Consider the following 15,044-nt stretch of genomic DNA (forward strand, 5'->3'; position numbering starts at 1 on the left):
ATTTCTATCGCTGCTCGTTTAGTTTTTATTGCCGTTTCAAATATACCGGTCATTTTTGAAACACCCTGTAAGCTTATGGCTACAAGGCGTAGTATTTTTTGTTGTACCTGTCTGCAATTCAACATATCCGCTGTATGGTGAGTAGCACTCTTTCCTTTTAATAGTATTGTCATTATTCCATCTTGGATTTTCCATTATTAAATGAATTACAATAAATATAATTCTTCTGGACACAATGTGCTTGTAGCTTATGTTGGCATCAACCAGAAACAAGTAAATACCTGCCACTGAATTAAAACTTGTGTCAAAATTTTCAACTACCAGCAGTACTGGTGTGAAGAGCAGTCTTCTAGTAAACAAGCTGTTACTTACATAAGAAATGTGTGTTGCCATTTGAATATGGAATCTGACCTGAAGCACTATCGGAGAAGTGGAGGCTGGGGAAGAGGATTGCTGTTTGAAGATGATATAACTAATCATTTTTTCTCACTTAAAACTACACATTTTCTCACACTGAAACAAAAATTCCAACATGGCATACATACAAGTATAAGCAGTAAAGTGCTGTAATGCCACTATTTTTTCTTCTATATTTTTGTATCAATATTTCTTCCAGTGAAGTAATAACAAATACCCTTAGTGGGAAGAAGATTAGTCGCAATAGTTCCGGAAGCTTTTATATTAATTTGCTTGGTATACTTACTGGAAAAATGAGCTAAGAGAAAATATATGTGAAACAAGGCATTGTTTAAAATTTACTCGCAGAAGAGGAAAACATGAGGGCTCTCAAACTGAGTATAAAAACCAAAAAATATCACTGTAGGAAGGGAAAGGTTACTGAACAAATAGGGCAACAAAAGGAAATTACTAGCCATTTATATTATTTCAGTGAACTAAGTGGTTATTAGTAAATAATTATATATATATATTGTTATCTTCTGTGGCAAATCTTAACTAATTGAAATTTATTTATCCAGGAAAACTGAGTCCTATAAAGACTAAATCACAGGTCATTTGTAGAAGAAAAACATAAAAGTTTTACCATTTCTAAACACATCTTTATCTTCTCGATGTAACACTATCCCTGTGACTATTGATTGTTTGGATAAACCAAAGTACATTGTGCTCTCTGCATTGTTGTTTAAAAGACCACACAGAACCTGAAAATACAGCAAAAGAGGTTTATAAATATTAGTTTCTATTTGCATATTTTCAGTACTACAAAATTAATTTTACCAGGATACTGATATTTTGTGAAGATTATATACGTGAGCATTCTGCAAAATGTACTTTTCCTGGGTAATCAACGAAATTATGTTTGTTGCACGGATTTATGAAAACAATCTCTCACTCTTACTAACCTCAAGTTACACTATTCTTTGGTTTCTCAGGCCAAGCACCTCCCCCGCTCCTCTCTAATTTATGTAACTCCTCTGGACAGAATATCTTATTAGGCTTTTGGGAAAACTGTATGTGGGTAAAGGTATTCCCCCTATCTGAAGATCATGTGATCATGATTTATTACATCAACTTTTTAATACAGGCTACCAAAACATGCTACTTTCATGCTGAGCTGTGCCAGTGAACTGGTGTGCTAGCAACTGACACTTCAATTGAAGATACAGGGCACAGGCAAAATAATATGAACAGTGGTAGTAATGGGATGGTTGTGTTTGACAGTCGATAAGGCAGGTAAGGCACGTGGTGCACTGTGCTGTGTGTGTTCAGTACAGACTAGGCATCAGTGCAAGTTGTTTACAAGTAATGCACACTTTGTATTTGCATTCAGAAAAAACGAAAGACCTAACAGAGTTCCAAACAGGGCAGATTGAGGGGGACTGATTACCTGGAGAATCAGTAACAAAGACCACCAACTTATTGAATGTTTCAAGAGCAACTGTTTCACCAGTCATGACAGCCTACACAAAATGTGGAAAGACATCATTGTGTAAATATAATAGTGGGCACAAATCAAAACTAAATGACAGAGATTGTCACATGCTAACACGAACTGTGTCAAAACAACACAAAACTACGGTGGGCAACGTAATTGCAGAACTCAATAGCCATCTTTGAGACCCCGTATCTATCAACACTGTCTGCTGAGAACTCGGTGAAGTGAATATTCATGGATGAGCTGCTATACCGAAACCATTAGTGACAACAATCAATGCAGAGAGACACAAAACATGGTGTCAGGAGCATAAATCCTGTACAGCTGATCAGTGGAAACACGTCATATGGTCCGACAAGTCAACGTTTTCATTATTTCCAACATCGGGTCGGGTTTACGTCTGGAAAACACAAAAAGAAGCCTACAATCCTGATTGCTTGATTTCAACGGTTAAGCTTGGAGGCTTAAGTGTGATGGTGTGGACAGCCAAATTATGGTACTGTGCTGGACCCATCATTACTCTCAATGGTCATGTTACAGCCAATGATTATGTGAACATTTTAGGTGATCAGGTGCACCCCATGATTCAAATGTTGTTCCCCAACAATGATGCCATATTTGATGATGATAATGCACCCATTCACACAGCCAGGACAGTACAATCATGGTATGAGGAGCATGCAACTAAACTGCAGCCTCTTCCCTGGCCAGCACAGTCCCCAGACTTGAACATTAGCAAACCCTTGTTGGTGATACAGGAGTGCAAAATCTGGAGCAGATTTCTGCCTCCCCCATCACTACAAGAGTTAGAAAAGGTTCTGATTGAAGAGTGGCATAACGTTCCACTGGAGACTATACAATCATTATATGTGAGTATTTCAAGAAGAATCGCAGCTGTATTACGGGCAAAAGGGGATCCAACCCCTTATTAATAAACCATTTGCAAGAAAGTACAGATGTTCACATCATTTTGCCTATGGCCTGTATCTGATTTGGAGCGTACGTCGATGCTTGAAGAATTACTGTCACTAATTGTAGGTAGTCTACTCCCGTCAGTGAACACTCAATTTAACAACCTTTCTTATGGCGTTATATTAATTAGACAGCTGAAAACTTGACCTTGCACGTATAACCAACATGCATAAAAACTGAAGCACGCCTCGGTATTCAAACTGTAATCGTTTTGTTTGTTCAGCCAGTGTGACAAAGTCATTATCAGAAGTTGTCAACTTTCTTTCATAGTGTTATAGTGTAGCTGGGTACTAGAATGAATCTCTGTCTGAAACATAACATGCACTCTTTGGAACCTTCCAGGCAGATTTTATAAAGAAAAATCTGAAGCATATTCCACTACATGAATATTACAATATATCACCTTGACTAATGCAAAAATATTTCAGTATACTAGTCTTGGAATCTGAGTGTAAAGTTTAAAACTTATTTCAGTTTGGCATGGATGTAATTCTGTTCATTATTTCATTCAGGTGAGTGCAGTAGTGTGTGCAGTGGTGATAGTTTACACAAGTAAAATAGCCTTTGTTGTTAAGACTCAAGTAAGCACCACCAATTAAAAGTACTTTCCTAGTTTCTGTGGCCTTTCCAGGCTCAGTATTCAGTTTTCTTGTTCCGCAAGAGATGTATTCCAATGCATTCTGATGATAGTATTGTGAGGTGTGTTTTGAGTTGACACCTGTGGTACATTACACAAAACTGAAGTGTGGCTCTGATAGGTTAATATCATCAGCAACTAATTAGATCAAGGCCAAATTTGCAGGACTTGTAACAGAACTTCTTGAACACCAAAGATGTATAATATACTGCTAGACGCAGAACAATGGTGGACTAAATATGTGAGGGCAAACTGAAAAGTAATGCCTTTGAATTTTTTATGTGTAAACTCTTAAAGCTTTTTAAATAAAACAAACTTTCTTAATATTCTACATGTCTACATATTTATTTCTCAACATAGTCACCCTGGCAGTTAGTTGATACTGTCACTTTAGAATATTAGACTTTGTTGACAGAACTACAATCTCACCTCTGCTTTCATCAGAATACGTGTGAATTCCTACGGGACCAAACTGCTGAGGTCATCAGTCCCTAGATTTACACACTAATTAAACTAACTTATGCTAAGAACAACACACACACCCATGCCCGAGGGAGGACTTGAACCTCCGGCAGGAGGGGCAGCGCAGGCTGTGACATGACACCCCAAACTATGCGGCCACTCTACGCGGCTGCTTTCATCACCATTAGAGTGAAGTCCTCAAATGTATTCTTCAAGTTTTGGAAACAAACAAAAATCGGATGGGGCCAGGTCAGGACTGCTTGGAGGATGTTCGATGATAGTGAAGCCAAGGCGTCAGATTATTGCAGATGTACCATTACTCGTGTATGGTCTGGCATTATCACGCTGAAGGAGAGGGTGCTCCATATGTCGACAACCTCTTTGAATTCGAAATTTGATTGCAACATGCTGTTTCTCATGCACTGAGATAGTTACACTACGCACTGCCATGTTACATGCCACAGTTTGCAGCCATCCAGCAGCAGAGGCCAGTAAATATGTAAACGTGAAGAATGAAGATGCAGAATGTTAATAACATTTGTTTTAACTAAATAAACTATAAGAGTTTCCACATTAAAAACCTGGAGGCATCACTTTTCAGCACACCCTCCTAAATCGGGAATGTGACAATGAAGAATAATTTCCAAACAGTGTTTTGTGGCATGTTTCACTGGAGGAGGAAAATGATTTGTTAACTGGATCTTTGTAAGAGAATCCATTGAATAGGAGACAATTTGGTAGAAACTGCAAAACGATAGGCTGACCACACAAAGAATACCTTCAAAGGACATTCTGTACAGGAACCACAATATATGTTGTCATTTTTACACTGTAATGAATGTGGACAATGAAGAGCTGTGATTTCCAATGACTAAATTAACATTTCCTAGGACAAAAATTGGACTCACTCCATGCAAATTACACTAGACATTTGGATTATTATTGTCATTCAATAGCTGAACCACTGCTAAGATTTGTTACATAGTAATTAGTGCCAATTGTGTTCAAAAGTAGTTAAAGCTGTTAAAACAAGGCGCTATGGCTGATGAACTGCTTGAAAAGTTGTGTACCGGATATCTGGGTTAATTAGCACTGTCCTGCACAATAATTTACTGTGGATTTGTTGATCGAAATGCTGTAGAAATGACACCACTGATCAGAATGATGTCAAATTTGAAAGGAATATTATTGGAGAATGGGGAAAATGTATGGCAGAAGAAAAATAAATAGTTCCAAAATGTAGCCGTAGATGGCACTGTAAGCATCATACTTTAACGGTGGTCGACTACAAATGACAAATGAATCATACAACAATGCCTAAGGTATATGTTTGACACTAAACAAACTGTACTGCTCAGTGTACATGGGTGTACTGCTATGATACTGTTAGTTACATAAACCCATCCACCACGGCAAGGTCACATCACATCGGATGGGAAAATTGGTTCTTAATTGAACTGAGGCCAAAAACCACATAAAAATCATCAATCACATTGGTTTTTAACTGTCCTCATGCCACAAACCACATAAAAAGCATTAATCACATTAGTTTTTAATTGCCCTGAGGTCATTAACCGCATAAAAGACAACAATCAAAATCAAATCAGACTATCAATTTCCGTGTGACTAGTGCAAAACATGTTCAATATGCTATCCACCGTTTTCTGCTACAAGTTGAATTTGAGAAACAGCATGTTCCACAACTGATCGAAGTGTTTCCGGGGCCACATTCAGAATGTGTTGCACAATGCGTGCCTTCAAGGCCGCTAAATTTGCAATCGGAACACTGAACTTAACATCTTTCAGAAGCATGCACTACATGTTTGCACACCAACAGCATAGCAGTCACACGGATTAAGATCAGGTGATTGGGATGGCCAGGCTGTAGGGAAACGACAGCTCATAATTCTAGCATTTCTGAAATGGTGCTTCAGCAGCTGCTTAACTGGATTTGCAATGTGCGGAGGTGCGCCATCTTGCACAAAAATGATCCCATCCACACTGTTGGAGAGCTGGAAGGGCGGGGCTGCACAAAAGACATGCATAGCGCTTACCAGTGATGGTACAGGTAACAGGACTGGAAGCACCTGTCTCTTCAAAAAAATATGGCCCTATGTTAAATGATGCCATAAACCCACACCACACAGTGACCTTTTCAGCATGAAGTGGTACTGGTTCATTTGCACGTGGATTTTCCATTGCCCATATTCAACAATTCTGTGTATTGACATATCCTGTCAGATGGAAGTGGGCTTCGTCTGTCCACAAAATCTTCCGTGCCCAATCATTGTCCACTTCGATGCAAGCAAGAAATTCTAAAGCAAAGGTCTCTCTTGCTGGCAGCTCAACAGGAAGCAATTCGTGCACGTGGGTGATTTTGAATGGACAGCAAAGAAGGAGGTTTCATAGGATTTTACGCACCATGCTCAAGGGTCATCCAATGTTCGGGCAATTCTCTGTGCATTACATGTTTGCACACCACCACTCATCTCCTCCTGCATTGCTGTAGCCACTGCTTCCACTGATGTCAAATCAATTCGTTTCCTCCCTCTACCAGGTTGCACACGAAAAGAACCTGTCTTTTTGAATTTCTGAATGATTTTCTCCAGACCCACAGCAGTCATTGGACCAATGCCTTTTTTTCAAACCCTTCAGTATCCAAAGAACATCTGCAAAGCGACGTGTGCACGGTCATCATTCTTGTAATATAGCTTAACAAGCAGAGCACGATCCTGCATTGAGACAGTCATGGCGAATGTCGCACACGCGAAAGGAGGAAAAGCCACGTATCGGCGAGTTTATACCAACGTCAATGGGTCATGTGCATGACAGGTATTTTCATTTATGTATTCTGACACATACAGCACCACCTACTGATCAATTTTCACACTATATTTTTTTTCTTCCGCCATACATTTCCCCCATCCCCGATAATATTCTGTTGCAATTTGACATCATTATGACCAGTGGTGTTATTTCTACAGCATTTTGAAAGTTTAACTTTAATTATAATCACCCGGTATATCTCCAGTGCGAAACTGATTGTTTCACACAAATTCCTTCTGAAGAATATATATTTCTGTAGAATATATAATTAGAATTGCAACTGGATCAAGAATTTCCTGACAGGCAGAAAAGATGCAGCATATTATCATGGACAAAGTAATCTACAGACACTCAAGTAATATGCGGTGTGTCCCAAGGGACAGGTCCTTGCTGGGGCTTGGGCTTTTTGCACATGATAAACTCATAAAAACTGGAGTAACATCCCACTAGATCTTAACAAAATATGAGCCCAGTACAAAGACTGGCAATTAGCTATTAATGTAGGAAAATATGCACTTGCAACCTACACTCTCAATTACTTCTTGAATGTATTCATATCATTGCATTCCCCTAAGGTTTTTACCATCTACAGTTTCTCCTAGTACCATTTAGTCCTTCTCTGACATTTTAACATATATCCTATCATCCTGTCCCATCTTCCTTTTTCACTGATTTCTGTGAAGGACCTCCTCATTCCTTGTAAGTCCACCTAATTTTCAAGATCATTCTATAGCACCATACCTCAAATTGCCTTGATTATTTTCTTTTCTAGTTTTCCCTTCATACAACGTTGTGCTCAAAATGAACATTTTCGAAATGTCTTCTTCAGATTAAGGCCTATGTATGATACTAGTACACTTCTGGGCAGGAATGCTGTATCTTCCTATGCTAGTCTGCTTTTTATGTCATCCTTGCTTTGTCCATGAAATGTTATCTTGCTTCCAAGGTAGCAGACCTCTTTAACTTCATCTACTATGTGGTCCCCAATTTTATTGTAAGTTTCTCACAAATCTCATTTCTGCTTCCACTCATTATTTTCACAACAAATATCTAAAAGCAGTTTACCCTTTGACTGAAGAATTAATGAGTCACAATTACAGGAAATATCTAAAAGCAGTTTACCCTTTGACTGAAGAATTAATGAGTCACAATTACAGTCATTCATTTCCTACAAACATTTGGGAATAACAATGTGAAGAGAGATTATGTAGAAGTATCACATAGGCTGAGTTATAGGCTGAAGCACTGTGGGAATAATTTTCAGAGTACTATATTCATTACCGATATACTGGGACACATGTGAGAAATGTCCTTAAGGTCTGTGTCATGTGATATTATCTTACTGACTCATGACTTCGTAGTGAGGACTTGCCGCCATGTAAGTGTTTCAACAGAAAATTCAAAAGTTTACTAAATGAATGCATTATTAAAAATATGAATGTATTTTACTGTAAACATTTTTGGTCATAATAGTTGTACTACCACTAAACTAAACAACTACAAAAATTTGGCAACACCTATTGGAGCAATAAAATGGCTGTCACCTTCATTGTAGTGCAATACACAGAATTTATGTGGCAAAGTACCCGTCACGATAGGTGAATAACAACAATATAACAGAAAAGTAAATTTATCATTGTCATGTTACTTTTTGTATTTTTCTTTGTAATCTATTACTAAGGACTGCTACGAAATACTAACTACTCTCCACAAAAAAAGTAGTTTAAAAGTAGAAATGCACAATTAAATTTTTTTCATGTTTTTTTGTTTCATAATTTTATTATATCATAATTTGTACAGTAAATTTTTGTACAATTCAGTAATAAACCTTAATCGGTGCAATATATGCTTCATATTTGAAAATTGTTCTAAAATGCCATTTTTGCAGGTCACTAATTTGATTCATTGGTAGGAGACTTGGAAACTGTAGCATGTTTGTAAAAACAATTGCATATTAAACCCCTATGTAGACAATACTTGAATAATTTTTCCCATCTACTTCTCATGCCAAGAAATGCTGCACTGTATCATCCGATATTTACCAAGATGAAATTTCTTAATACTATGACACCTCAAATGTACCAGGTTTGCACATACTGCATCTCATCAAGAAGGTGGTCCCTGAAAACACTGAGGAGGACAAAAACTGAACAGCACAGGGAGCCCCTGAATTAGAACTGCCAGCATATACAACAAAAATATGGCCAGCATACAAATGTGATAATCGTGAATACACCACATCGGCACGATCTGGATAACCAATCATGTGTAAACACAGAAATACAAAAAGCCAACTATCAGTTTGCCAAAATCTGTAGACGTTTTAAAAATGTTAAATGTGTTAATATAAATAATATAGGTCGTAGATTCCATACAGAACATGGACTACACTTAAACAGTATTGGGAAAGAATATCTGGCGAACATGATGAATTAAAACTACTTCAAAACACCTTCAACACAAAAACAACTGTTATACCACTATCAGTAATAGAACATTCCACAGTACAAGAAAAATCAACAAAGGCAGTCATCTCGTCAGCAGCAGAACTGACATCAGCAGAACCTTCACCACCACCACCAACAATAAGAACAGGAGACACAGCAACAGTGGGACAGACAACAGCAAAGCCAACAACAGCAGTAGCACCAGAAACGACAGTACCAATGGAGAAGCCACCAGCTAAACCACACCCCATCAGAAGGAGCCAGAGGACAAGAAAGTACATCACTCCAAAGGAGAATTTTTTATGGTTCAGCACCAAGAGGAGAAAAAAACTGGGACAAACTGGCGCAAAGCATCAGTCACTGTCAACAAAATGCAAACAAAAGATACAGGCAAGATAAGCTGTCCTCGTTTCTCAGTCTTTCATCAAAATATACAATCTATCAGAAACAAAGTGCGACAATTAGAAGTGGAACTACAAACTTTAAACAGTTCAGTCACTTGCATTACTGAACATTGGTGTAGAGGAACTGAAATAACATTAATAAATTTAAACTCATATATACTAGCATGTCATTATAGTAGAACCACCATTAGAGGTGGTGGATCATGTATATATGTTAAGCAAGGAATTGCCTATAAAATTAGAGATGATATTAATTCTGTAAGTGAGGAAAAACACATAGAAATATCAGCCATAGAGATAAGCAAGACAGATGAGGCACAAAGGTTAACTATAATATGTATTTACCGTTCACCCAGTGGTGATATAGATACTTTCACTGCAAAACTAATCCAGATTCTAGACATGGCTTCAAATCCTAAAGGGAAGGTTCTCATTTGTGGAGACTTAAATATAAACACACAAAACCCAGATAGTTTCTGTAACTCATTCTTGAATATATTGCGCTGTTATAAGTTATCACCATTAGTTAACAGAGCCACGAGGATAGCCAAAAACTCATCATCAACAATTGATCACATCATCACAGACATAGATAAAGAAAGTTGTGAAATTATTGTAGATAACCTTGGCCTTTTTGATCACTCCTGTCAAATCCTAAAATTAAACATAAATATAGACAATACAACTAAAACATACACATACAGAAGGGTTTTCTCCAAACCAAACAGATCAGAATTTGCCAAGCAAATAAGCAGTATAACTTGGGAAGAAGTGTATGCTGAAACTAGTGTAAATAAGAAATTTTCTAAATTCATGTCACTATTTAAACTCAGATTTGATGAAGCATTCCCAAAGGTGCAAACTGCAGTACACTCACACAAAAGAAATACCTGGGTGACCAAAGGAATAAGGAAATCCTCTGCAACACTCAAACAACTGAACAGGTTAAAAAACTACCATAGTGATCCTGGTTTCCTAAACTACTACCACACAGACAAAAGAATATACAGAAGAGTATTACAAGATGCAAAAAAACCCACAATGACAGTATTATAGAAAAGGCAGAAAATAAAATTAAAGTAGCCTGGACTGTTACCAAACAGGAAACAAACAGTAATAAATTAAAAACAGTAAACATTCAAATTAAACATAATGGTGCTATTATACATAACCCGAATACACTAGTAAATACTGTAAATGAGTACTTCAGCAGTGTTGCTACCAAGCTACAGCAAAAGTTTGGCAAAAAACAGCCTGAACAAAAATTGAACTATATGGATAACTCAATGTTACTGTTACCGACTTCTACAGAAGAAGTAAGGATGGTTGTGAAGAATCTAAAGAATAAAACATCAGCAGGTTTAGATGAAGTGCCAGTGTGCTTACTGAAGGACTGCATTGACAGCATACAACATCATTTGGCACACATCATAAATGAATCTTTCACTGCAGGCTGCTTCCCAGAATACTTAAAATGTGCAAAGTCCTGCCTCTATTTAAGAACGGCGATCCAGAAAATATAGAAAACTATAGGCCCATCTCATTACTCTCATCCTTTTCCAAGGTAATAGAAAATATAATGAAAAAGAGACTAATGGATTTCCTAAACAAGTACAACCTACTGTGTAAAGAACAGTTTGGTTTCAGGCCAGGAAGAAGCACAGGTTCAGCAGTAGCTCACTTCACTAATTTTGTCTTAGAAGCACTTGACGAAGGTGAACATGTAACAGGCATATTCCTTGACCTTAGCAAAGCATTTGACACGGTAGACCACAAAATACTACTAAACAAAATGGAGGCACTAGGAATAAGGGGAACAGTAAATAATTGGTTTCAATCGTACTTGGAAAATAGGGTACAGTGTGTAGAGATCTCACAAACGAAGTTCAGCAGATTGACAAAACACATTTCCAAACCAGAACATATTAACATAGGAGTCCCTCAGGGAAGTGTGTTAGGGCCAATACTCTTCCTAATATATATCAATGATTTTCCCCAGAGTGTCAAATACGGGGAAGCAATACTATTTGCAGATGATAGCAGTATCCTTATCAGTGACGAGTCACCAGACAAATTGAGAGACAAAGCTGAAGAAACTCTCGATCATGTATGCAAGTGGGTAGTAAGCAACAAATTACCCTCAATATTAAAAAAACAAACAGTATTAATTTCCACATAAATAAAAAACATAATAACATAGGCCTAAGAGTTAAAGATGAACTTATAGATTGTGTCACAAACACAAAATTCCTAGGAATGCATGTTGACTCACAGCTTAACTGGACTGACCATATTGCAGCACTAGAAAAGAAAATTGCTACTGCTTGCTATGCACTCCGGATAATTATGTCAGTATGTAATAGTTCATGTGCTAAGACAACATACTTTGCATATGTGCATTCAATAATTAGTTATGACATAACCTTCTGGGGTACAAATGTGCAGAACATACAAGCAATTTTCAAGCTCCAAAAGAGGGCAGTACGAATAATAACAAAAAGCAGCAAGAGAGCTCACTGTACTGATTTATTCAAAACCATGGGAATCTTGACAGTACCATGTGAATACATCTTTCAGACTGTGATATATATAAAGAAACACATTGACCAGTACACACAAAACAGATCTATACACCAACACTGGACTAGATCCTGCCACCATTTGCATCTCATACGAAAAAACAAAACAAAAACCCAAAATAGTTTATTATTTAATGGATTAAAAATGTATAATAGACTTCCAGAGGAGATCAAAGCTGAAACTGGAATACATGCCTTTAGGAAAGCTGCAAAAAATTATTTAGCAGATAAATGTTACTATACTGTCAAAGAATACTGTAAATGACATGTGTTCACCTCAGTTCATGCAAGAGTACCTTTGTAAATTTATATTTATCTTTAATTAAGATTGGTATGTATTTGTTTTGTGTAATCCATGCAAGAATACATTTGTAAATTTATATTTATTTGTAACTAAGATTGGTCTGTATTTGTTTTGTGTACAAACGATTAAGTTGCACCATAGAAATATGTGCTACCAGAAGTACTATTATGTATATACTCATTCCATGTATACAGTTGACGACATCCATACAACACAAGTTGTCTACGGATGAATAAATAAATAAATAAAAATTAAAATATACTCAAATAAAAATTTAAAAGTTATACATAGTGGGTCAGTTGTAAAATAATTCTGTGCATGTTTGGAAACTTATGTGGTGATTTGCTCCAGTCTTGGTGACAAAATAGCTGTGAAGCAAAACACCTGTCCAAAAGGCAATTTTTTGTGTGGTTCTCAAAAAGCCAAGTTGCTTGCAATCAATTACTAAAATGTCATTCTGTTAGTGGGCAAGCATGACTTTAATACTAACACTTTCTATGTTAACACATGGAACTTCTACCTGCATGCACAGCAACAACAAGGTGAGTATGGTGCAGATAAGCTGTGCTGGTCTTTGGCTGAGTACTTAAGATGTGTAATTTGCCTTTCAAACTTGATGGTGGTGTCTTGTGTCAGGCCTGTTTCCCTATGAAAACGTCTACAGTATTATAAATGATAAGTGGGATGGTAGTGTGCACTTCAAAGTATTATAATGGTCTTTGCACCATGAGAATTGATTTACAGAAACATACTCTATAATTTTTGTATGTTAGCGAATTCCTGGTATTGACAATCTATGATGACCTGTGCTGAGTGTAACTCTACAGAACACCTGTGGGCTGAATGTACTCACTGCAAAACAACACAGCTGGCTGCAAAGGCTAGGCTAGTGGGGAATGTGGCAGGGAACAGGGCTGTTCCTATTTACTCTTATGTCATACCGGAAGCATTCTGATACAGACTTGTGCTAAGATTTCATCTCAGGATAAAACCTGTGAACTAACTATTTTTGGAGGCAATAATTTTCAAGTAAGTCAACTGTCTGAGGCATTTTCCAACACAAAGCAGTCACTGTCTTCTGAAATGGATAAGGAGCAAGAGGGACAAAAAACAGCTGTTGGAGACTGAGGTAGCTTGTCAGACAAAGCTTCAAAGCAGGGACTTTAAAACAGACTGCAAAACATACTATAAAAGAAGCAGCTCAGTTTCCCAGTTCTGGCGAGGTCATTATACAAAGGAAATTTATTATCGCACATGGCAGGCCCGTGGACACAACAGAGAAGCTACAGGCAATAACAAAAATCCCAATCAAAACCATTTGAGCCCAAGATGCAATTGTTAAAAAAAAAGGGGGGGGGGGGGGGACTCAGATGAGTAAACACATACTTATGAGATTGAGATTCAGGATTGCAGTAGGGAAGACTGATGGAAGGACCAAGATCAGGGTATGTCTGACAATTCAGCCTGCAAACTTTTAATATAACCACCCTCAATATAAACTGGATACCCACTGACAGAGGTTTCTTGTATGGAACTAACAACATAGATGCGGTACTTCTTAAAGAGCTTTTGACTGACGATTGTTACAAACCTGGCTACAAACATGTGCTTAATCTCTATAAATTGTATAAAATTAGGACTGGCACTTTAATTCATGGTGGTAGTCCATATCAAAACGTTTGGCAGCTTTTAAATAATACAGCCACCAATGTGAATAAAAATCGCATAGCTATGCACAGCCCAGAAGCCAAAATCATCAATATCGAGCAGCCCTTATCCACACAGATATTATCGAATTTCTTGCCAATTGCACTGATGGCTTAATTATTAGTGGTAACTTCAACAGTGTCATTAAAAATAAGGACCAAGTCTGAAAAGTGCTCTGAATTAGAACAATTCATACACAAAATGAAATGACTGTGTGGCAATGATGGCCAGGAGGCGCCATCCAAGGAAGTTCGGCCACCGGGTGCAAGTCTTATTTCAGATGATGCCACATTGGGCGACTTGCACATCGATGATGGATGATGATGAGGACAACTCAACACCCACTCCACGAGTGGAGAAAATCTCCAACCCAGCCAGGAATCGAATCCAGGCCTGCTGCATGTTAGGCAAGCAAGTTACCACTCAGCTAAGCAGATGGACAATTCATACACAGATTACACCTAACTGAAGTCAGGAAAAACAATGTGGTGGTAATGTAGAATATACATTCATATGTGCTGATTCAGGAAGAGACTAGAAAGTATGTATGTTTCAGAACCTATTAACAAAATCACGGACTGTGAAACTGCTTCTATTAATGCCTCCGATCACTGTGCCTAACAGTGTTACATTAATTAATATCATATGACTGTATATGGTGGCAGAAGATATTGGAAGCTCAACATTCATTCTTCTCAGTGATCAAGAACTTGATGAGGTGATACAATGGAAATGGCAGTACAGCCTTCAACACAAAGATAGATACAACAATATTCTGGAATGGTGCCATTATTATGCCAAACCTCAGTTAC

General features: G+C 37.6%; 1 protein-coding gene across 1 annotated transcript in view; it reads right to left on the bottom strand.

Moving 5' to 3' along the window:
* LOC124616395 overlaps window positions 1–15,044 on the bottom strand; it is a 219,108-nt gene that overhangs the window by 14,554 nt on the left and 189,510 nt on the right. Inside the window, exon 9 of the mRNA XM_047144700.1 lies at window positions 1,043–1,160. Coding sequence (XP_047000656.1) covers window positions 1,043–1,160 — 118 coding nt within the window. The remainder of the gene's footprint in view (window positions 1–1,042; window positions 1,161–15,044) is intronic.

The sequence above is a fragment of the Schistocerca americana genome, chromosome 5 (assembly GCF_021461395.2).
Source record: "Schistocerca americana isolate TAMUIC-IGC-003095 chromosome 5, iqSchAmer2.1, whole genome shotgun sequence".
Classification (NCBI taxonomy): domain Eukaryota; kingdom Metazoa; phylum Arthropoda; class Insecta; order Orthoptera; family Acrididae; genus Schistocerca; species Schistocerca americana.